The sequence below is a fragment of the Diabrotica virgifera genome, chromosome 10 (genome assembly GCF_917563875.1).
Source record: "Diabrotica virgifera virgifera chromosome 10, PGI_DIABVI_V3a".
Classification (NCBI taxonomy): Eukaryota; Metazoa; Arthropoda; class Insecta; order Coleoptera; family Chrysomelidae; genus Diabrotica; species Diabrotica virgifera.
This window is the reverse complement of record NC_065452.1, coordinates 7,449,352-7,474,039: the sequence shown is the minus strand read 5'-3', so window position 1 is coordinate 7,474,039 and position 24,688 is coordinate 7,449,352. Positions and strand designations below refer to the sequence as shown.

Below are 24,688 nucleotides of genomic sequence, written 5' to 3'. Positions count from 1 at the left end.
TGATGTCCACCGCAAAATCCATTTTTTTAGCTGCCTGCCAAAATTTGCCACCAATGGCTTATTTTTCAATATTTTGGATTGACATTTTTTTTAATATTCTTTGAATTGTACTTAATATGATTATTTAATTTAAAAACAAAATATTTCTTCGAAAAAATTCACAAAAATGTGATACGTTGATTTCAAACCATACCCTCTCTGAAGACGCTTACGTAGATTAACAGTTATAGGTACATTGAAATTTCCAAATACATTTTTTAGGTTTGCCGGTATACTTTTCTCATAACAAATAATATACTTATAAATTAAAATTTACAAACATATTTGATGGATGTTTAATTTTCAGTTTTAAAAATATTCTCCCAAAAAGTAAATAATTTTTAATATTACATACACTTGTCTTCTTCGAAAGATTTTCTAGTTCCTTTCTATTTTTTGGGATCAAATAAGTATCATGACTTTTACACATCTTTGTCTCGTTTCTTGTTAAAAGGAGATGATTCCGAATCGATATTCAATATAGACGAATGAAATCATTATAATAAACGATGTGGTCCAACTCTACTATAGCTGAACTTGAGAGGGGCAAGTGACGGCGACTAGCACCCTGTGTATTTATAAATGTGCGGGAGACATTCAGCAGACTACATTTCTAAACAGCGAGTGCTATAGACAAGCGTATATTTTTATACGCCGGCACGGTCCTTTAATAAACATTTGATGTCGGTCTCCTTATTTATTTGAACTATTTTGCGAACTGGTCTATTATTGAAAATCCGCTGATGACTTTATTACATAAACTTTTACCACTTTCGCATTGATAATCTAAATTTAATATCTGATATTTTTATATTTACCATACTGACTCATATTTCAATTGTTTCAGCAGACACACGGCACCACTCTGGACCGATGGCGCTTCCGTACTCTTGAGGAGGAACATCCGATCCTCCAACAGTTTTTTAGTATTGAAGATACAAGAGCCATAACGCAACACTTGCTCTTGGCGCAACAGGCACTTCAGGAACCAACACTGGAGCGCCTCGAGCGTCATCACGTACCGCACCCACGTCGGGCGATGTCTCCAAACCATCGCCCGTCTCCTCCAACGCTGCCAGCTTCCGCTTTTCATCCTGCTGCTAGATTACCGCCAACGATGTCTCCTCATCAAAAGCATCCTCTGAACTTCATTAAGTTGCCGACACCAAACGGACCTATATCATCAAATTCACCACCAAGTAGCATCACTGCATCTTCTTTGAATTCTTCACCTTTAAATCGACTTCAAAATATGCAACACTTCAATTTTCGAAAACTTGGAGCAGGCTTGTCCGCATTTCCCACACGAGTAAGTCCCGAACAAAGAAGGATGTCTGAAAATGAATCCTTGGGATTGAATCTTACCAGGGCAACATCTATGTCATCCTGTCTACCGCCGCCTCCTCCACCACCATCATCACGAAGCCATCCAACGTCAGATTTAGTTGCAGCTTCTGTGAATTCTCTTGCAGCTGCTGGTTTAGTAGCTTCTACCTTTCCTGGTCTGATGTCAGCTAGAATGTCGACGGGAAGTAAATCTCCTTCTAGTGCTGATGTTTTAAGTAGTGGTAATACAAATAGTGAAGAAGATGATGATGGTGATGAAAATTCTCATAGCGTTTTAAATCTAAGTAGAGACAGGGACGCTCTAAGAACTCCTAGACAAAATCGCATTTTACCGGGTCGAAAACCGTCCACGCCCACAAAGCGAACGTGGGGCTCGCCTAATTTACCTCTTAATTTAGGAACTCAATTCATTAATCCAGCTACTGGGAAGAAAAGAGTTCAATGTAACGTTTGTTTGAAAACATTTTGCGATAAAGGTGCTTTGAAAATACATTTTTCCGCAGTTCACTTACGCGAAATGCACAAATGTACAGTGGAAGGATGCAATATGATGTTTAGTTCAAGAAGATCGCGAAACAGGCATAGCGCTAATCCTAATCCAAAGCTACATTCACCTCACCTGAGAAGAAAAATTTCACCTCATGATGGCAGAAGCTCTCAAGCCCATCCTATACTGATACCTCCACAACCGGGACTTTCTCTTCCTGCAGCAGCAGCTCTAAGTCCATTGAATCCTTTTGGACCATTTCCTCTTTTAACTCCACCCCCAGACATGAAATATCACTCATTGCCGTCTATGGACTTTAAACAAACTTTAGATTTGAGCATTCAGCGAATGAAAGAAAATAAAGTTGCTTATGCAGATTTTGTTGCAAGTCAATCACTACATCACCAACAGCATTCTGAAGAAGATGACGATGATGATGATGGAATCGTGGTTGTCGGAGGAGACGAAGAAGATGATCAAGACAAAGATAGAAGAGAAACAACCAATGGTACAAATAACGTCCAAGAAGTACCTGAAGATTTAGTAATGCCCGCTAAAAAACAAAAAATATCTGTATCGGACGTAGATGAAGACATGACAAGCAATATCGACAGCAACGAAGATTCGCTTAGTGTAGTTGATACGCAAAGTCTTAAAGATGAACCTAGTATTCAAATAAATAAACGAAAGAGAAAAAGCCAAAATCCAACTAGATGTGCAGTACCTGTAATGATGGAGGATGCTACTAGTGACGGAGATTCTTCTAATGATGTTTTTTCCGAAAGATTAGCTGATCAGGTAAAACAAGAACAAGAAGAAAAAGAGGAAAAAGAAAAAATAGTAAAAATTGAGGTAGTACCTGTAGAAACCAAAAAAGAAATAGATATGTCTGATACTCCTTTAGATTTAGGAAAACCAAGTCCTGATGTAAATGCAAATGAAACAGAAAAAGTGCTTACTACAGAAATTAAAACAAGCATAGCCCCATTGTTTACTATAGATAAACTCAAAAAAGAAAAACCTCATCAAGAGCTGGAAGTTCAAGATGAACCAGAAGAAAGACCAGCTAGCTCGATTGAAAGCAATAAAAGTGACGAATCATTTGATTCGACAAATCCGTTAAGGCAACTAGAAAGCCTTTCACATGGGCCATTTAACGAATTCATGGCTAGAGGATTACACTTAGGTTTACCAGGTCAACCTCCTCCATTTCCTCCTTTGGGGTTTATGATGAGTGCTGGCCCTCCAAGCCCTACTCGATCTCAAACATCTTCTGGAGATAGTAGCAATGGTAGAGATTCTCCAGATGATAACAGTCAGCACCAATTGTTTGGACATTTCGATAATGGTCAGTTTATTAGTGGTATGGACGTTCCAGTAGATAAAGATAATCCAAGAAGATGCACTGCATGCGGTAAAATTTTCCAAAATCATTTTGGGGTTAAAACGCACTATCAAAATGTTCATTTAAAACTAATGCATAAATGCAATGTTGATGGATGCAATGCAGCTTTTCCGTCAAAACGGAGTAGAGATAGGCATAGTGCAAATTTAAATTTACATAGAAAGCTTCTTTCTACATCTTCCGACAAAACTGCTGCTGCATTATTTTTAGAGAAATCTCCATTTGCAACATTAACGAATCCAGCAATACATGGAGATTTCCTTACAAGATTATACACTGATGAAGCTTTAAAAGGACACCATTTACCTCCTCCTAATCTAGACCAATTAATCCTTAATGGTGACCGAATACCTCACCCCCCACTTTTGTTTCCTCCTCTGGGTGGTCTACCGTTTCCTCTAGGAAATTTCAACCACTTTAGCCAATTTAATGGATCATCATTATCTACAACGCACAAAGAACGTTCCTCCAGTTCCAATTCGCCAGTCTCTGGCTCACCTCCACCAGCAAATTTGTCTTCTGCTCCAACCAAATATATCCACTGTGTCGAAGAAGATCTTCCAACACCTGATAAAGAAAGCAATCTTCCATGTCGACTGTGCAAAACCGCTTTTAGTACTGCGTCACAACTTAAAGACCATTGCGAGAAGCACCATATATCCGAAATGTTTAAGTGTACTGTGATGGGTTGTCCTAAACTGTTCCTATCGCGAACGAGAAGAAACATCCATTCGGAGAATGAGTCTCTTCATATTAAATCCCCATCAAAAGAGACTGAACATTCGTGACCTTTAAAGAATACACTTGACTTTAGTGCGATTCCACTGTGGTGGTGATTTGATAGTACCTACTTATCAACGATGTCTTAGTCGCCAGAATATGGTTGTCATTAATATCTAGAATCTTTACTTTTCTAAAAATTATTAATATCGACACTATTATAATATTAAACATACTCGTTAAGAGATAAGTGTAGAGAAATACTTAGCCCCTTATATTTTTGTTGCTCACAATCACTATCACAAACGTATAAACTGTCTGCTAGTCTGTATGCTTAAAAGCAAATATTCAAAAGTTCGCCCAATGAAAATGAAGAATAATGTCATTGCATAATTGGCATAATGGCCCAGTGTCAGATTGATTTTTATGATACAGCTATTAATTTATCCTGGAATATTGCATATCAGTAGGTATATAATATCCAGATAATATAGCAAGCAATGGCGTAACAAACTCCGTCGCCCCCCCCCCCCGCACAATTGAAAATGGGGCCCCCTTTAAAAAATTACCAAATGCGACATGTGTAACAAATACCTCTATGTGTTACAGCCCAGTAAATGAACGTAAAATATGTCGATACCGTGTAATTTCTAGAGTCATCACCGAAGTGGTCAACTCAAGACTTTTCGAGTTATTTATGAGTAAAAATGTTTGTTGTTTAGCAAAAAAAACAACAGTTTAGGCGATTTTTCGCAAATAGTTCAAAGAGTAAGTATTTGATCAAAAAGAACATTGTTAGTAAAAATGTAGCTCATAAAAAAATTAAACAAAAATGAAGTCTATCGATCGAGTAAAAGAAAAGCTGTAGCTCATGAAAAGTTTTTCTTATTCGTCAAATTTCAAATCGAATATTTCAACGTGAAATAACCAAAAAATAAAATACTTTTCGGGGAAAACTCATTAGAACTTTTTTAAAGAGTTTAAAAAAAGTTTTATTTTTATTTTTTACAAAAGTTTCTAGCGCCAAACTAAGCCAGTTACGCTCAAAATACAGTTAATCCCATTTTTTGGTAAAAAATTGTGAAAATCTCCCCTATTTAGCATCCGAAATGAAACGAATCATTATCGCTTTACAAATTTTTTAACTTTTTTATATGACTTGTAAGTTTCACTGGTTCAAAGTGCTTATTTTTGAAAGGGTTCTAGTTAAAAGAGCTTGAACGAGTCACTAATCACGAATATACGCAAATTTTAAACATTAATAACCAATTTTTGTCTTACAGAATAACAAAATAAAGCCAAAATATTTATAAAAGCAAAACCTACATTTCTTTACTCTTTGAGATTTTTCGTATCACTAAAACTTTTTATATGATGTTGAAAAAAGGTATTTTTCCAAAATAGTAAACTTTTTTTACTATGAAACCAATTTTTTTCAAAAATAAGACCTTCGAACCGGTCAAACTTACAGATCATATAAACAATAAATAGTTAAAATAAATGGTAAAGCTCTAACGATAAATTTTATTTGGGGTGCAAATAAGGGTAGATTTTTTTTTACCAAAAATGGGGCTAACTTTATTTTAAGCGTAACTCGTATAGTTCTGGCGCTAGAACCTTTTATTAAAAATAAACCTTTTTTTAAACACTTAAACAAAGTTTTAATGAGTTTTTCTCGAAAAGTGCTTCATTTTAGTTATTTAAGGTTGAAATATTCGATTTGGAATTGGACGAATAGGAATAATTTTTCATGACCTTCAACTGTACTTTTACTGTGTCGATAAACCTCATGAATAAGTACACCTTTTTTGTATCTTCTAAGCTAAATTTTTGCTACAAATATTTTTTCGATATATCTAATATTATTTCGATAAAATACTTACTTTAGAGTTATTTTCGAAAAACCTTTCTGAAAACCTGTTTTTTTGTTGAAAAATAAACATTTTCACTTGCAAATGACTTGAAAAGTATTAACATAGATAAAGAAACTCTATAGAAAAAAAGTTGCTTATAATTAGTCAATTTACACATTTCTTGACTTATTTTAAACGTATGTTTTCACCCCAAGAAGGGATGTCATCCCCTGAAGTAAAAGCAACCAACGGCATAAGTCCAACTTTGAAGTGGAGTGTAACTAGAACCTAAATCCAAATTGTCAAGCAAATACGTCCATCGTAACGCTGAGAATTTCACTCCAAAACTGTCATTTACTTGGTATAGAATGGCCTATTTACTACTTATTGGTATAGAATAAAATAGAACAAAAATTACTAAATGATTACATTAGTATTATTCTATGAGATGATCAACTTTTTTCGTGCACTACTATCAGCGAATATAATATCTACAATTTTATTAATTCGGATGGGCAACTTCATTTTCAATATTGCACTGTTTAAAAAACGTATGTATGCGAATAATATAACAACACATTTTTACATATATTAGACGACAAGATGAAACCCCTGACATATTGGGGCCCTCCGTAAGCTTCATGCTGCGGGGGCCTCTGTTACGCCTCTGGATAATTATATCGAAATACTAAACGTAGGTAAAGTTGAAAGAGAAAAACCAATTTTTAGATTTAGAAATATTATTCTAAAATTCGGCAAATGGCAATTGTCAGATCTTTCAATAATCACGTAAAAAGTATTATAGTTGATTGTCGTCACCATAAAAGTTCGAGAGACTGGAAAGGATTAAGTTTCTAGATATGAGATGATTCACTTGCTGAATACGCCTATTTAGACATTTACGTTTTTAAATTTAACCACACAACGTAAAATAATATATAACATATTTTTACATAATATCAGACGACAAGATGGGGCCCCAAATCGATTGGGGCCCCCCGCAAGCTTCATGCTGCGGGGCCTCTGTTACGCCCCTGGTAGCAAGGTTATGAAATTGTTTTCTTGTGGCATGTCTAATTTAAGAATTTAGATGTCAGCAGAATGCAGCAGGCTGTGGTTGCCACTAAAAGAAGAAATCAATAACAAGAACATACCAACAATAGAGGAATGGAAGTCGAAGAAAAAATCATAAAAAATCTCATCACTATACATATGCAACACACATCACAACCACCAACAAAATTAAAAATTTAATTTTCAACAATCACATCTACGTTACAGATTACACAAACAAATGAACACATAATAACACACAAAAATAGTCAGAATTTGATACTCCTAGGGCAATAACATCATTCTCAAACAATTTTTTCAAGCACACATTGCTGTGGTCCAAAACATCTATACGTACCAAATTTTTCATTGTTTGAAAAGAAATATGTAGGTACCTACATACCAAAAAAATCAGGGTATAAAGAATCTTCCCAGATTTTTTTAGAATAATTCTTTTCTTTTTTGAGGACGATTTCTGGAGTGGAAATCGAAACGTCAAACATTAATTAATTAAAAATGCAATTTTCATTACACCAATAATCGTGGCTCAATCCCACATAAACCAGATATTACATTCCTTTACGTCGGAAAAATGAAAGAATACCCATGAACGAACATATAAAACACACTGTATTTTCCTGTCTCCGTGTCACAAAGAAAATTGTCCGGTGCAAGTACATGTAACAATAATTATTACATGTACTTGCGCTGGCCAATTTTTTGTCTGACACGGTGACAGGAAAATACAGCGTGTTTTATATGTTCGTTCATGGGTATTCTTTCATTTTTCCTACTGTATGTTGTTCTGAAGCTATTTTCTTGTGACATGTTAATGCAATTTACTATTTTTATGGGGAATAAGCCATAATTTTACTTTAAATAAATATATTTTGACGTTTCGATTTCCGATGAGTAAAGCAAACAAGTGTATAAAAATAGATGTTTTCCACAATACTCACCAAAAAGATCAATATAGTTTTGCATGTACAGGAGTCTGTTTTCAAAACACTTTTTTATTTCCAACGAATAACTAACTTCACATGAATCTTAAACTGATACAAGATCTTTTTAGACTTAAAGAAATGTTGAGTTAAATGAACAGAAATAAAAAAAGAAGCCACTTAATACTAAATCAGGAATGCATGGCTGATTACCAGTCAGTTTGAGTGCTGAAAATATCTCTTGTTCGAACCAAACAGTGTGAACTGGTGCTAATTTTCTGAACATTTCTGCAAAATAAATGGTGGTAGGCCATTTACAGCGGGTTCTTCATTGTTATAATATCTCTGTTGAGTTGCCCCCCACCTCGTAGAAATTAAAAACAAGTACCGCGAAATTACGAGCTATTTATGAGTTTTCATATCCCACAGATTAAAAATTTTGAGCTTGTTACACTGGACAGGAATTTAATATTTTTTGTGGGGGGCTGACTCAGGCCCCCACTACTTAAAATAGAGATATCGAATCTATATTTGAGAAAGAATTACGAGCTATTTATGAGCTTTTGAAGTGATATAGTTTCGATTTTTGAGTTCATCACCTTAACGCCCAAACAACCTTTTAATTAATCTAACTCAAGAGAAAAATGTTAAGAAAAATTAAAATATATCGTATCGCGGATATAATTCGTATAGCGAATAAATTCTAAGAAAAAAAATATCAAATATTCCTACAAAAGAAATTGTAATTCAATAATCGAAATGCGCGTATTTTAAGAGTAAGAATGTACACGTAATACGAATTATATCCGCGATACGATATATTTTAATTTTTCTCAAAATTTTTCTCTTGGGTGGATCAATTAAAGGGTCGTTTGGGGGTTAAGGGGATGAGCTCAAAAATTAAAACTATATCACTTCGAAAGCTCATAAATAGCTCGTAATTCTGCTGCAAAGATCGATTCAATATCTCAATTTTTAAGTAGTGGGGGGCTGAGTCAGTCCCCACAAAAAAAATATTAAATTCCTGCCTAGTGTAACGAGTTCAAAATTTTTAATCTGCTGGATACTTTTACTTACTTAATCCAGAACTCGTCTACCTTTCGGTGTGAGTTGTTACAGAGTTAGGTTCTCCGTCGTTTTCTTCCACATTTCCTTCCATTTCCTTCTATCCATGGCCAATGCTTTTGTTTCCTCCCATTTTATTCCTCTTTTGTCGGCCGCTTCCCTCACTTCTTCTGTCCACGTCTTTCTTGGTCGTCCTCTCTTCTTTCTTCCCATATGTCTCGCTTCATATATCTGTCTTACTTTTTTTTTCTTCTCCTCTTCTCAGTACATGTCCGAGCCATCTAAGTTGTCCTTGTTCGATTGTTGTTGTAACTGGGTGTATTTTCAGATTTTGTCTAAAGGTTTGATTTCTAATTTTATCTTTCCTTGTTTTTCCCTCTATTGTTCTCAAAGATCTCATTTCTGTGCTTATTAGTCTATTTTTTTGCCTTTTTGTTAATGCCCAAGATTCACAGGCATAGGTTAGAGTGGGTTTCACAATCTTTTTTACTATTTCGATTTTTATATTCTTAGGTATTTCTTTATTTTTTAAAAAGTTACTCTTAATACTATTGTACAGCTTACCAGTCTTTTCAATTCTTTCATTTATCTCATCTTCTAATTTTCCATTCCGGCTTATGATTACCCCCAAATACTTATATCTGTCTACCTGTTCAAGTTGCTTGCCATCTACTTCTATTTTGTGTTTTCCGTTTTGTCTTCCAATTATCATTGTTTTTGATTTTTCTTTGTTTATTTTTCATGTTTCTGATTTTTAGCTCTTCATACAATATGTTTAAATTTTCTTGTAATTGTTTTTCTGACTCCCCAATGATCACCAGGTCGTCTGCGTAGCATAGTTCTGTCATTTGTATCATTCTCAACTTCCAATATCCTACATTATATTTTCTCCATTTGTGTTTGCAGTTTTTTTTTACGTCATCTAGTACTAGGTTAAAGAGTAGTGGACTCAGGACACAACCCTGTTTTAATCCAATGTTGCTGTCGAATACTTTTGATTTTTCATTTCTTGTCCTTACATAGCTTTTCGTTTTTTCATATAAACTCTGGATGCATCCTATTAGACCTTGTTCAATTTTTCTCTTCTCTAGTATTTTCCAAATATCTTCTCTTTTAATTCTGTCGAAAGCTTTTTCCATATCTATGAAACATGCATGTATTTCTTTTTCTGTTTTAAAACCTTTTTCTATTATTTGTCTGATTATGAAAATCTGATCATTCGTCCCTCTTTCTTTTCTGAAACCACTCTGGCTCTCCTCAAAGGTGTTCTCTAGTTTTTCTCTTAGCCTGTTTTCTAGTATACTAGCATAAAGTTTTCCTACTGTGCTTCCTAGTGTTATTCCTCTATAGTTTGAGCATTCTTTGCTATCTTCTTTTTTATACAATGGTGTTATAATGCCTATCTGCCAGTCTAGTGGTACTTTCTTCTCTTTCTTAGCTTGGTTCATGATGTTTAATAATTCTTGTTGTCTTTCTTCATTCATATATTTGAACATTTCTGCAGTTATATCGTCATGTCCTGGTGCTTTTCCCAGCTTGATTTTGTTGATTGCATTTGTTAATTCTTATTGTGTTATATTTTCTATCTGTTCCTGTTGCTCTTGTGGGGTGTGTTGATTTTTGTTTTGTTCTAACTTATTTCCTTCTACTTGTTCCACTTCCAAGAGTTCTTCAAAGTATTCTCTCCACCTCTCCATAATCTCATTCTCTTCTGTGAGTATGGTTCCATTCTTATCCTTCACGTTTTTCAATGTATTTGGTTTTGGTTTTCTCATGCTCGTAAGTGTGTTATAGAACAATTTCTGGTTTTCACCGAATGCGTCTGTTAATTTATTTCCAAATTCTACCCACGTTCTGTCTTTGTTATTTTTAACCATCTGTTTAACTTCTGTTCTTTTCTCCTTGTACTTGTCATAGCTTTCTTGCTTTCTGTCTGTTAAGTATTTTTTCCACAGTTGTTTCTTTTCTTGTACTATTTTTTCTAAGTCCTTTGTTGTAAATTAAAATATATCGTATCGCGGATATAATTCGTATAGCGTATAAATTCTAAGATAAAAAAAAATCAAATATTCCTACAAAAGAAATTATTGCATCAATAATCGAAATGAGCGTATTTTAAGAGTTTGAAAGGTATACGTAATGCGAATTATATCCGCGATACGATATATTTTTCTCAAAATTTTTCTCTTGAGTGGATCAATTAAAGGATCGTTTGGGGGTTAAGGGGATGAGCTCAAAAATCAAAACTATATCACTTCAAAAGCTCATAAATAGCTCGTAATTCTGCCGCAAAGATCGATTCAATATTTCAATTTTTAAGTAGTGGGGGGCTGAGTCAGTCCCCACACAAAAAAGTAACGAGCTCAAAATTTTTAATCTACTGGATATGAAATCTTATAGATAGCTCGTAATTAAGCGCTATTTGTTTTTTAATATCTGGGGGCAGCTCAACAGGGATGTTCTACCATGCAGTGGTGACATATTCGATTTTACTGACAAATACTAGTTCATTTGCAATACATTTTTGTTGAATTTAGTCCATCATGGAATTCCTTTTAGTCCATCATTCACTCGACGGATCTTTAGTTTAAGGCTCATGAGCACACATTAATCATTTTTATCTGTCACAATTTTATGAGATTCATAATTCGAGCCTGTTTGAGCGATTGCCAAATTATGTCAGATTAAAAAGTTTTTTTGTTTATATAAAATCACTAATGTCTCAAATATAGCAGAGATAAGCAACAATGATTCAAATTTAAAGATCATAGTTTTATAGTATCTATTTAATTAGTCAGGGAATCAAAGACAACCATATTCGGGTGTGACTAAGCTGATTTAATATATGTGATTTTTAGAATAGTTCATTCTTCTGAAAGCCAGTTCTGTATACTTATTTATTTGAGAGAATCTGCACTTATATTTCTTTAGTTAGAGACTTGTTTTATTAATTTTATCAGCCAGTTTGGTGAATACTCAATTGTATATATACTATTTAGCCTAGTGATCTCTTTTTTAGTTGTGATTTTGCAAAAGCTATGTTTATATTTGCAATTGCAAATATGAAAAATCCGTTATCAGAGGTGCAAGAACGAACCAAGCAAACTGTAATAACCGGCTAAGTTCAACATAAAAGCTATACAATTAATAATGTTGCATTAATTGGAAATCAATTTGATTTAAATTGTTGATTACATACTAAAAAGTATTAAATTAACCGACTTATAGTCTATGAAAATAGATCAAACTATCCGAGAACTACATGTGTATTAGCTGCAAGATAGTCCGCAATAGCCCGCCATATCTGCCAATAGCCTGAGTTGGCAGATAGACTAATGAGTGCTGATTGATGATCCCCTTGACCGACGTTACTTGTATCCTTATCCGATTATGATTTAACTGAACCTACATTCAATTGACAACTTAAACATTTTAATGTCAAGTATTTAAATCTTTACCTCTAATAAGACTTGATTGCCGGAAATCCACTTTCACACAAGGACTGACCTACCCAGTCAGTAAAGTTAACCCAAACAGAGAATTTCACTTATTTCCTACATGGATGGACCAATGGACAAAAATGACTCAATTAAAAACCAAATAGTAAAATTAGAGAGAACTGAAAGAACCTTTATTTACTATACTACTTAATTATTTTCCTACACGAATTAAAGAAGGAAACAGATAAACGCAAACAAAACTTTATAAGAAATGGTTTCAGAAAATGATAAGACATCGTCTAAAAGATTGCCAGAAATCTTATAGTGGTAATAAATATAACAGTGTAATAATATTTGAAATAACCAGTACAACAAAATATCATTAATTTAAAACATTTGATGATGAATAATAAGGAACAAAAAATTTATCTATAGAGTCCCGTATGAATACGAAAAAAGAAACTTTTTGTTGTCGGGATGACACTTAAAAAATGTTTAAAATGTGAATTCCTTGTCCAGTTTGTTATTATATTAATGACTAAAGGATAAATAAATCAAGGCATATTAGGATAATGTTACATTTATAACCGTAAAAAAGGAAAGGCACGCCAGGTAGAGAGCTGAATTCAATGAGGTGGCTTTTGGCCTATTCCACTGCAACTGTTTCAGATCTATTGTGGTCTTCTAGCCCTAGATTACATTCTCTAGCCTGATACTTTTAAAAGGTCTAATAACTTCGAGGCTGATTCTTTCATGTAGCTCTTTGCCGGTGACTATTCTTCGCCTAATGCAAAGAACCACACAATTGCCAGACTGACACACTTATAAAATTATGCTCTGCTGTTGAGGTCTGCTGCATTGGTCATCATCTGCCAATTCCATCAGCATCAATTGCCTATTCAGCGTAGTTTCCTGTTAGCAGACCTACTATGGCTTTGACTGTGTTCCAGTCTACTTATTACGTCTACCGTAAATTTTGGCCAATGTTCTGTAAGGCACTGTTTCTTCTGTTTTTCTTTTAGCGAATTCCTCCACCATTCAAGAGATTTGTAAGCTACCCACTTTCTTGTATCCTTTCTGGTTACTACCTTTGCAACGTCGCAGAAGGGTTCCGGTCCAACGAATTATATTGATGAGCCTTGTTTGGCAATTTCATAGCCATTATGACCCTCGTGCACCGGTACTCAGGCTACTTTAACTTTGCTATGCTCTCCTAGTTTATTCAGGGCACCCACACAATCTCATACTAGCTTAGAATTGACCTCTACTGAATTGAGTGCCTTAAGCGCTGCCTGGCTATCTCTGAAGATGGCAATTGTACAGTACGATATTTTCTGCCTTTCTTATTCTTCCACACAGTGATGGATTGCCGTTATTTCCCTCTGGAAAATTGTGATATCCTTAGATAGACTCACCGGCAGATCTATTCTTTGCTTTGTCCCTACTATACCTACTCTTACACCCTCCCACCAGCTAGACATATTGGTTCAAAAATTGCTGTTTTGTGACATGTCTGAGATTAAATCTGAAAGTACATGCAAACAAATGAAGTTATTAAAAACATGGTATTTTTATTGTGTAATTCGTGGATTGTAGTAACTGAATTCGTTTGGCTTATATTTTGAGCTTAGTCGGATTTAAAAGAAGCTGGTAGTGACAAGGATGTACCGCATCTATTTTCTGTCAAAATACATGTTGCTTAAAATTTATAAATAACTCATTCATACGTATAGCAATCGATGTATAATCCCATATAATCAACAGGTGATACAAGTTAGTAATCTCAAAAAGAATGTATATTTAATGTGCAATAATTTTGTAAATATGCTATAGTGCTTGTAAATGTATAGATGTAAATATACCAACAATGTTAACCGAAAGGTATCCAATTGTTCCATTTTAAATCAATGTATACGAAAATATTTTAAAACCTCAATATATTTGTTTTTTTATAAAACGACTACAATGCTTCTATCCACACGAATTCAAACTTATTTTAAAATATAAAATACTTACTCTTTAATAGGGTTCTAAATCTGTTGACTTGTGGCATGTTTGAGTTAAATGTTGTGTTTATATGGGATTAGCCACAGTTAGGTTGTAATGACAACTACATTTAACTAAAAATACTTGGTGTTTCGATTTACACTGCAGAAATCGTTATCAACAGAAATTAAGAACAATAATTTGTTGATAAGGTGTGTACAATACAACCGCCAATTGTTCCCGATTTAGCCATACGGCTCGCACTCCCTCTAAGGGGAAAATTGACTCATCCCAGATACCTGCGGTATCAAAAGGATTGAGCTCTGGTGGGACTCTTTCCGTGTTACCGAGCCCTAGGTGACTTGGAATGCAGGTGTATCTCCCAAAAATTTTCGGACACTTCTGGCCGTCGCGAGTAGTACAGCTTTCTGCATGGTCTTATAAAGATGTTCATTCAGACCCAGCTTTTTTATGCTTTCGAGGAGGGTCTTCGGAATGACTCCAGTAGTAGACATAATAATCGGTATCATCTGGGTACTTTGCATTCTCCATTGCCTTCGTATTTGAATTTCCAGATCTCTGTACTTGGCGATCTTTTCAGTAAATTTAATACGTAGATTATTGTTGTTAGGTATCGCCCCATCAATTAGTGTTGTTTGTCTTGTTAATTTATTAACTAGTACGAGATCTGGTCTATTATGTGCCACTGTTTGGTCTGTGTGCGGTCCCAGTATAGCTTGTAGTTGCCATCCTCAAGCATACTCTCAGGGACGTATTGATAATATGGGAGATGGTCGGTTTGGAGAAGTCCCAGCTTGATAGCTATCTCCTGATGAAGGATTTTTCCCACTGCGTCATGCCGTTCCTTGTACTCAGTTGCAGCAAATGCCTGGCAGCCCCCTGTAAGATGTTGGATGGTTTCTTGGGCTTGACATCCATATCGGCATCTGTCGTTTTGAACATGAGGGTCTTTGATGATATATTTCAGGTAATTTCTGGTTGGTATAACCTGATCCTGAATGGCCAGTAATGAACCCTCCGTTTCAGGGAACATCTTTCCTGATGTCAACCAGTAGTTCGACGCTATATTGTCGACATAATCTTGGCTGACCTCATTGGGATGTCGCCCGTGCAGAGGTTTACCCATCCAGGCGCGCACTTTTTCGTCCTTAGTAAGGTGGTTTATGCGCAGTTCTGCTTCCCTCAGTTTTATCGGTGTTGTGTCATCTACTGCGCAGATAGCACGATGTAGAGTAGATATTTCAGCCTGCATCTGAAAATAAGATAGCAATGCTGATGGAAGTGTACTGTACCTTTCATTTGCAATTTGCAAAATTAAAATCGATTAACTACCACGGCGTCAGGAAATTTTTTAAATAAACATTAATTTTTGGTGCTACGCGCAGGACAGCGGTGTTCGATTCACACAAGTTGATTTCCACCAAAATTTCTTCTAATCTTTATCTAATATATTATTTTCTTACTCTATATTTTGTTGTATTTTAATATTTTAATTCCACAAAAATCAAACTAATTTTATTATTGTTTATGAAATATTGTTTAAACAATTGCATTTATGTTTAAAAATAATAAACTTTTATTCTCTAAATTAAAATATATAAACAATAAAGTTTTTGCTAATAAAAGTGTTATTTCAAAGGATATAGTATGTGTTTTTATTTTGCAATAAACAAATTTATTTATTTATACCGAAATGTAATAAAAATTAAAATGTATCAATCATTATCAAAGGTCATTGGAATGCCCAATAAGAGCAAACTACCCGCTGTCCTGCGCGTAGCACCAATAATGAATGTTTATTTAAAAAAATGCCTGACGCCGTGGTAGTTATTCGATTTTAATTTTGCAAAACTGCAAATAAAAGGTACAGTACACTTCTATACGCAAAAAAATGTCAACTTGTTCTCTGCTTTATTTTCAGTCCTGTAATATTTTGAAAAAATTAATTTTTTTTGCGAAAGCTGGATTGCAAAATTTATTTTGCAAAATCTATTACACCGATCTTAATGAAGTTTACAGTATTATTTTATTGTATCATAAAGTTTTTCTGGGTAAAATATGAATGTCCTAAGTGTAGCACAAATGGTTGAAAAACGTAAAATGCGAATACTTGTTTTTGTATGTTTTTTTCGGAGTTATTGCTATTTTGCAACAAGGGTGACTATTGTTTAAATTCTTAACCAATTCTATATTGTAGGAAATTTAATTAGACAACTTTTAAGTTAGTACAACTTTTCTCGGAAATGAATACTTTATAAGTTATAATCAAAAAACGAAGAGAAAAATCGAATTTTTCCTTCATTTTTTGACATTTTGATTATTTAAACAATGTTCCGGACCTTTTTGAGAGGGAGGATAACTCAAATATTATTATTTGATTTATTTTCAAGCAATTTCTGCAAAAAAATTTGAGTCACCTCTCTACGTCCAAATGTGCTAATATTTTTACAGATGAGCCCTGGTCTAGTATCACAGAGCATTAAAACATCTGCCCTCATATCTTTACAGTAATAGCTGACTGTTACCTACAACCATCATAGTCAAAGTACAATTTTTTGTTGACTGGGATATGAAATAACCTAAATAATAATAACAATTGGCGGCTGTGTTGTGAAAACGTTATCAACAAATTATTTTTCTTAATTTCTTTTGATAACGATTTCCGGAGTGTAAATCGAAACGTTAAGAGTATTTTTAGTTAAATATGTAATTGTCATTATAACCTAACTGTGGCTAATACCATATAAACACAACATTTAACTTACTGTTTCTATAATAGTTTTTTTAACATCCTAATTTACTTTCAAAAACAAATGATTTAATAAATATAAAAATTAACATTAAAAATGTACATAATTTACAATTTTATGATGAAATTTTTTTGACAGTTAGAACACAACTTCAGGTGAGAGGGGCCTTATTAGCCTTCGCTTGTTTAGTAGAAATTTTATGATGAGGAATTGGGACATACTCATATTATGAGAGACTAAACGGAGAAACGTATTCCATACTCATAGGTAAGAATTAAATTCAGAAAATTAAAGAGACGTCAAAGGTATTGTTAGTTTAATATCTACGAACTGATTTTGCAAAATTTTACGTCGGGTTGTTGTAGAAGCTCTGGAGAAATAAGAATTTTTGACAGACTTTTCTAAAAAGATTTTTGTCCAGTAATTTTTGATGTGTCCACTACCTTAAAAATCGGTAATTTTTGATGATGTCTCGAATTTCCTAAGCCTGTCGTCCTATTTAAGTGATATTTAATATGTCATAGCCCTATTATTTAACAATATCGCTGTAATAATATTTTTGCTTAACAGGTAAATTTTCATTGTATACCGGGTGTACGAATAAAACTGTGTTTTTTTCTCAAAGTTCTGTGTTCCAAACACCGTGTGGAATATTCTAGGATTTATAAAATCCTGAAATTAAAACCATCAATCGCTTATACGAGAGATGGCGCTGGATTGCGTCTCAAAAGGTGGAATCATTGTATCGCGATGGTTTCCCTTAAATAGGCATATTGTTGATATTTCTTTCAGAGTTGTGACTGCATAACTTCACTGAAGATGCATGGGATGCTGAAATAGCTATATGGAGATGGTGCTCCAACTCTGAATCAAATATAAACAAAAACTGCCTTTATCTTTTTCATCTTTACTCAGATTTTGAGTATGTAGAAACTGTCTTTCGGTCCTTTTCCTAGACAAAGAGGAGGTAAATGCGTGACCTAAGTGTCATCTATTTGCTTTTTCCTATTTTCGTCGTCTGTTGTGCTTATATATTGTAAAAGCCGGAGATACAGGATGCAGCCAGAAAGCAGTTTATTAACGAAAAGTCTTAGATTTAAAATATTGTTAATTGTATTTTTATTTCAATTATTCTAATTGTTTAAAAAGTAGTAAACTTTGTATCTAGGGCTTTTCGTTGTTTTCCTCGTAATACGAGAGATGTCGCTGGATTGCGTCTCAAAAGGTGAAATCATTGTATCGCGATGGTTTCCCTTAAATAGGCAGATTGTTGATATTTCTTTCATAGTTGTGACTGCATAACTTCACTGAAGATGCATGGGATGCTGAAATAGCTATATGGAGATGGTAGTCCAACTCTGAGTCAAATATAAACAAAAACTGCCTTTATCTTTATCTATCTCAATCGCTTATGTTGGATAATACAAAAAGTTAGGTACTTTAACAACTAGCTATGTTTTTCATCAATACATGGTGTGCGATAAACTTTAAAGGACAATTCTACATTACAAAGAACAACTTATGTCCGCAAATGCTTCGTTTCCGAGTTATGGGGTCGGTCAAACAATGCGCAATAACTACCTCTTGAAACCTACCAAATTTCAATTGCATATGTCAACCGGTTTGAGAGCAATGAATAAATTGTCAGTTGGCAAGAAAAATTTCAACATACCGTGTCTCGGAAACGAATCATTTGCGAACATAATATGTTTATAAACCAAACTGTCATTATTTTCTCATTCAGAATTGCCCCAGAAAGTGCATCAAAAGTTTGACGCACTTATTTAGAAACACCCTGTATTGATGGCTAGAACATGGCTAGATGTTAAAGTACGTAACTTTTTTATTATCCAACATAAGCTTATGAATTAAAAAACAGAATATTAAAAAAAGGCTATAGGTGGGTTTTAATTTCTGTATTTTATAAATGCTAGAATATTCCACCCACAGGGTGTGGTGAATTTCAAGAAAAAACACAGTTTGATTAGTACACCCGGTATACAGTGACAAATCACCTGTGTAGCAACAATTTTATTACACCGATATTGCTAAAGAATAGTGCTATAACCTATTAAAAAAATCACTTAAATCGGACAACAGGTTTAGGAAATTCGAGACATCAAAAATTACCCATTTTTAAGATGCTGCGTTAATTTCTTAATAGAGTAGTCGCAGCGGCTCTCAATTTGTGGTACATGTGCCACCGGTGGTACACCAAAACAGCAAAACGCAAAAACAGCCAAAATCAGCTGCACCACTATTATAGTTAATTAGATCACCTAGCTAGATAGGTATTTCAGTTAGGTGGTACCAAAAGTAATAAAGAGTATTTGATGGTACATGACCCAAAAATATTGAGAACCCCTGGAGTAGTGTATTAATTGGTTTTATAACTATTGAAGCAACACATGAGTTTGTATTATCTAAAATCATTTTAAATTGTTGTTAAATGCCTAATTATTTTAAGGCTTGTTTTTATTTTTTTTTAATTTTTTTATTACTAATAATAGGAGCTTTTATTTCATTACTCTCATTTGTAGAGTTGTTGTTGTTGTTGTTGTTGTTGTTGAGTTTATTTGATACAAACTACGTACAATATTGCAACAGGCTCATTTGATTGAACATCATATATCAGAAGACACCTTTGTAGTGGTATTGGTATAAACAAAATTAAATGGGCTGATTTCATTCGATCTCATCTCAAAGACACAAATTCTGACACATGGAATGAGAATGAAATATTTTCCACCGATTAGCCACTCCCCGTATCCGTGGCCTTGTAATTTACTTCATAAAAAAGGTGAATATACTTCTTTTACTGTTTTTGTTTTTAACTCATAAACTACGATATGATTTGGCTGTACCAAGAGCTACTAATCACCATCCGAGGAGCTTTTGTCTGAAGTCGCTCCAATATTACAATATTGGATACGAAATCGCATCAAAGTTAAATACCGTCAATAAAGATAGTTTTTAAAATCGTTTTCCAAACTAGTAGTTTAGTTGTCAGTTTGTTTAGTAATACGTCGTTTAAGTATTTATTGTTGCTCAGTCTATTTCTAACAGCATTTTCTACATGGGTGCTAGATCGATAGATAGATTCAATGAGGGGTTTTTTGGCATATTCCACTACGACCTTTTCAGATCTATTGTGACCCTCTAGCCCTAGATTACATTCTCTAGCCTGACTCTTTTTAAAAGGTCTAATAAATTCGAGACTGAACCTTCCATGTAGCTCTTTGCTGGTGGCTTTGCTTCGCCTAATGCAAAGAACCGTACATTCTCTTTCTTCTTCTAGGTGAGAAAATCTGCATAGGTCATCATCTGTCAATCCCATCAGCTTCAGCTGCCTATTCAGTTTACAGTGTACTATTAACAGACCTACTACTGGCTTTGATTGCTTTCATGTCTTTGTTTATTAGGTATACCATAAATTTTGGCGAATACCTTCCTTGCATCGGAAAGTTAATTTTCTTATTTCGAAAAATGGTGTCATTTGGGATTTCTAGACCTCTTCCCGAGACTCAGAATCAATTGAGAAGGTCTACGAAACCCCTTTTGTCAAAGGTTTGCTACCACTGACTGTATATAGATGTGTCCCTGAGCCCATGGTTATTTTTCTTACCCTAACTTTTGGACTCAATTCCCATCTTCATCCTGTACGAAGACAGTGCATGATTGCGGCTTTGGTATAATATATTCCACCTCCACAACCCTGAGGGATGACCCTCCCAAAGCCTTAGGGTTCGAATCGCTTCCTTAGCCACCTCGCACTTATGTCATCCACACAGTTATCTTCTAGGAAACCCGGCCTGTGGGTACTCTTCAGGAAGCGAACCTCAGGTCCTGCTTCCGGAATTTCTTCATAAGCCACTAAGATGGCTTCTGGGAATCCGGATGGTTCAAATTTAACAAAAGCGGCACCTCCTAAAAGTCACACCCTCGGTTCTTGGCCTTTTCCCCTTTGCACTGGATTTCGGGTGGTGTGCTTCCGTCTGACCTTGGACGTTTAGCCTCCTGAGTTTGTTTTTGTTTTGGCATGGCTTCTAATGGCTATGATGACCATCTATTTTGCGCTCTCAGCGGCCTTGAAATTGGACTTGATTACAGCCCTTTTGCTTTGTATGTAATATTGACCTTGTTTCACCATCTTACTGATTTTGGCTTTAGAAATGCCAGATATCCTTGCAGTCTTACTCTAGTAATATGTAATGAGATATGTAATATGTAATGAGATCAACGTCTTCCAACGCTGTTACTCTGACAAACTTTGTGCTTCCTTAAATTTTTTAGCTTTGGAGATGTGTTTAGAACTTGCTGGCTTTTCGGCGTTCGGATTTTCTCTAGACGTTCTCTGCCCTTCGGTTTTAGGAACCGTGGTTCTGGCTTTGAAGTTCCCTGGCTTATCGGCCTTGGGAACCGTTTGGCCCTGAGTTTTTTCTTTTTTTCTTTCCACCATATTGGTTCCACGAGTAGCTAGCAAAAGATAGTCCACCTCTAGCAGAGCCCCGCTTGTGAGGGTAAGTTATATATGCGATAGGGTGCGATACGTTACCCCAAAGGAATCGCTTACGACACTGTCACCCTAGTGCCTTATAGCCTTCACCACGGTGTCTCACGGCTTGGCTTAGGTAATTCTTTATCGACTATATTCCGATGGGTTCAGTTTTAACAGGGCCACCTCGAGAAGAGTGCAATTGTTGGGAGTACCCTGTGGTCTTGGGACTTTGTAAGGAGGTCCAAAGTCCAAGGGCTCTCCGTGCACAGCTCTTTCATGATATTCATTCTTTCTCCCCTTAGCTTTACGCTGATTAGAAATGGAACACATACCTTGGCTCCTACATGAGTGTTATATTTGTAACATTTAAGTTTATCGTTGATCTAAACATATTTCCAAGCCTTTCATGTATTGTTGCTGTTTTAGATATTGTTTTAATGTGAATACATCCGATATGAAGCAGTTTCCTCTAAGCTCAGTGAAGACAAAAGGATGGTTGGTCTGATTTGAGAGAAGCATTGTTTAATAATATTAGCTGGTTTACTTCATCTTTCATCATTAATCAACCTTTTTTTCAATTTATGATGATTTACTCAAATAGTCTGTAAAGTGTATTGCTAAGGAAAGACATCACCTAGATAATAGACTTTTTTCATTGTAGAGTACTTTTTCTATCTTTAGTAAGCGCAATACATTCTCGTTCATGATATTTAATGTTCATTGTAGAGCGAAAATAGTTTACAGTTTTTCTCTCGGTCTAGACATCAAACAGAAGTAATAAAAGCTCTATTAATCTTTACAATTATGAGGAAAAACAACTCCTTAACACTTAAAGTTGACAACTAAATAGAAAAAAAAAAAAAGAATGAGTACATTTTATCCGTACGAGACTATTTGATGGATGAGTGATGTAAAAGAATGAAAAAAATTAAAAATTTATTTTTTTTTTAAGAGAGCAAAGGTTAAATCAGAGTCCCCAATAGGAATATGTTGAGTTCGTGGCTACTGTTTTCTTTTTCATAATATACAAATCCCAAATCCTTTTAATGTTATGAAAATAGTAATTCAAAAAATATAAAAATGACATAATTTACAAAAAGTGTGGACAGAAGTTATTAGGTTTTGTTTTTCATACATTTCTGCAAAGGACATTAATAGGTATTCACAATCCTGTGTACAGTTAAACAAAACATGTATTGCCTTTGGGCTAATTAAAACCTATAGCTGTCGTATATATATGTTTTTTTCTCCTTACTCCCCCCACCTCTTTTGTTTTGATAGATATTCAAGAAACAAATAGAAACTGTACAAAATAACAAAACAATGTGTTCTAAATATTAACCGCCTTGAGAGTAATAAACGAAGAAGATTCTTAAGCATGAAAGTTAAAGGAAACAGGGAGAAGTTTCCTAACTTTGTTTAATAGAATTATGGAATTTGTTCAAATATCAAATGGATAGAAAAACATGTTTCTTCCTATGTCCAATAAAGAAGTTTGTTCAAATTAGTACAAAATGGTGAAGGAATTCACAAGGACAAAGATAGTAAAATAGAAACAGTTCATTACAGAGCATTCGCCAAAATTTGCAGCACAGCTAAAAAGTAAAGACAGGAAAACAGTCAAAGCCGTAGAAGGACTGTGAACAGGGTATTGTTAGATGAATAAACAGTTAAAGGCAATGGGATTGTCAAATGATGATGCAGACTCTGTCACCTAGAAGAACAAAAAGCAGAACCCATTTTATGTCATTGTGACAGCCTGGCAAATGTGCAGTTCTTTGCATTAGGCGAAAAAAAAGCCACCGGCAAAGAGCTACATGGAAGCTTCAGTCTCGACGTTATTAGACCTTTTAAAAAGGGTCATACTATAGAATGTAATCTAAGGCTAGAGGACCACACTAGATGTGAAAAGGTTGCAGTGGAATAGGTGAAAAATCACCTTTGAATCTAACATCTAGTAGAAATTATGGAGCCTTAAAACTAAGATATTTCAGAACAGATATAAACTACACTAAAAATGATTGGTCATAGCTGTCATAAAAAATATATGAAAGAATATTTTTTGACAACTATATAATATATGAACATTTATGAGGAATATTATTTGCTAACAACAAAATTAATAAGACTACACAATAAAATGCACCGCTATTCAATAGAAAAATTTATTTATTAAATTCTGCTGATTTGGGTGGCCACGCTACTGGTCCATTGAAAAATGAAAATATCTCGAAAACTAATAAATTTAGACACAGGGAATGTTATCTAAAAATTAAAGTACGGTAATGGTACTTTTCAATAGTGATATAAAATACAGGGTGTTCCATTTAAAATTACTGAGAAAATAATGTACTTGCGTTTTGACTCACCCTGTATTTGATATAAAGAAAATTAGAAATATCAATAATTCTTAAAAATTTTGACAATAAATAAAAAATATGGCATTAATAAACCATTGCTGTTGTTCTTATTTTTATTTATACAGGGAGTTGAACTTGTTACGATTTTCATACAAAATTGGTTATAACTTTGTAAATACCCTGTATAACATTACAAACCTTTATATTTTTGTGATGGAGAAGTTAACAGGATTTCGAATATAAAATAAAATATAGGGTGTTCTATTTAAAAAAACATAAGTTAGGTCTGCTACTGTGTTATCGAACACCCTGTAACATTCTAACTTATTTTGTAATGTGAAGCTTAAAGGTGGCTAAAATTTTTGTTATTAATTTTTATTGCTATCTATTACTATAGCGGAGCTATTGAGCTTTCCCAGGGCCGCGCGGTGCTATGATGCGGTGAGGCAGCCGCATCAGGCGGCATCACAAGGGGGGCGGCATAATCAATAAAATCAAAATACAAATTGAGCCATTCAATAATTAAAAATATATATAGGACCAAGAGTCAGCCGAAAATATTTAACTGGTGAAGGTTAAACAGAACTTATTTTGTCAAATTTGGAAAAATTAGTTCTTGATTTAAAACGGCTCAGAGGACAAGGCTATGATAACGGGGTTAGTATGAAAGGAATAAGGAAGGGTGTGCAAAACAGAATATTTGAAAAATATCCGATGGTGTTT

At 34.4% G+C, this 24,688-nt stretch overlaps 1 protein-coding gene across 2 annotated transcripts in view; it reads left to right on the top strand.

The window, feature by feature from the left end:
- LOC114340508 (zinc finger protein basonuclin-2-like) overlaps positions 1-22,839 on the top strand; it is a 76,314-nt gene extending 53,475 nt beyond the window's left edge. Inside the window, exon 2 of one of the 2 annotated variants that reach the window (XR_007695725.1) lies at positions 887-1,008. Coding sequence is in view for 1 of the 2 variants with exons in the window: in XM_028291255.2 (XP_028147056.1) it covers positions 887-4,066 (3,180 nt within the window). In the remaining variant the exon portion in view is untranslated. Of the gene's footprint in view, positions 1-886 lie in introns of both variants that reach the window. The other variant, XM_028291255.2, reaches the window with a different exon arrangement.
- The last annotated feature ends 1,849 nt before the right edge of the window (positions 22,840-24,688 follow it).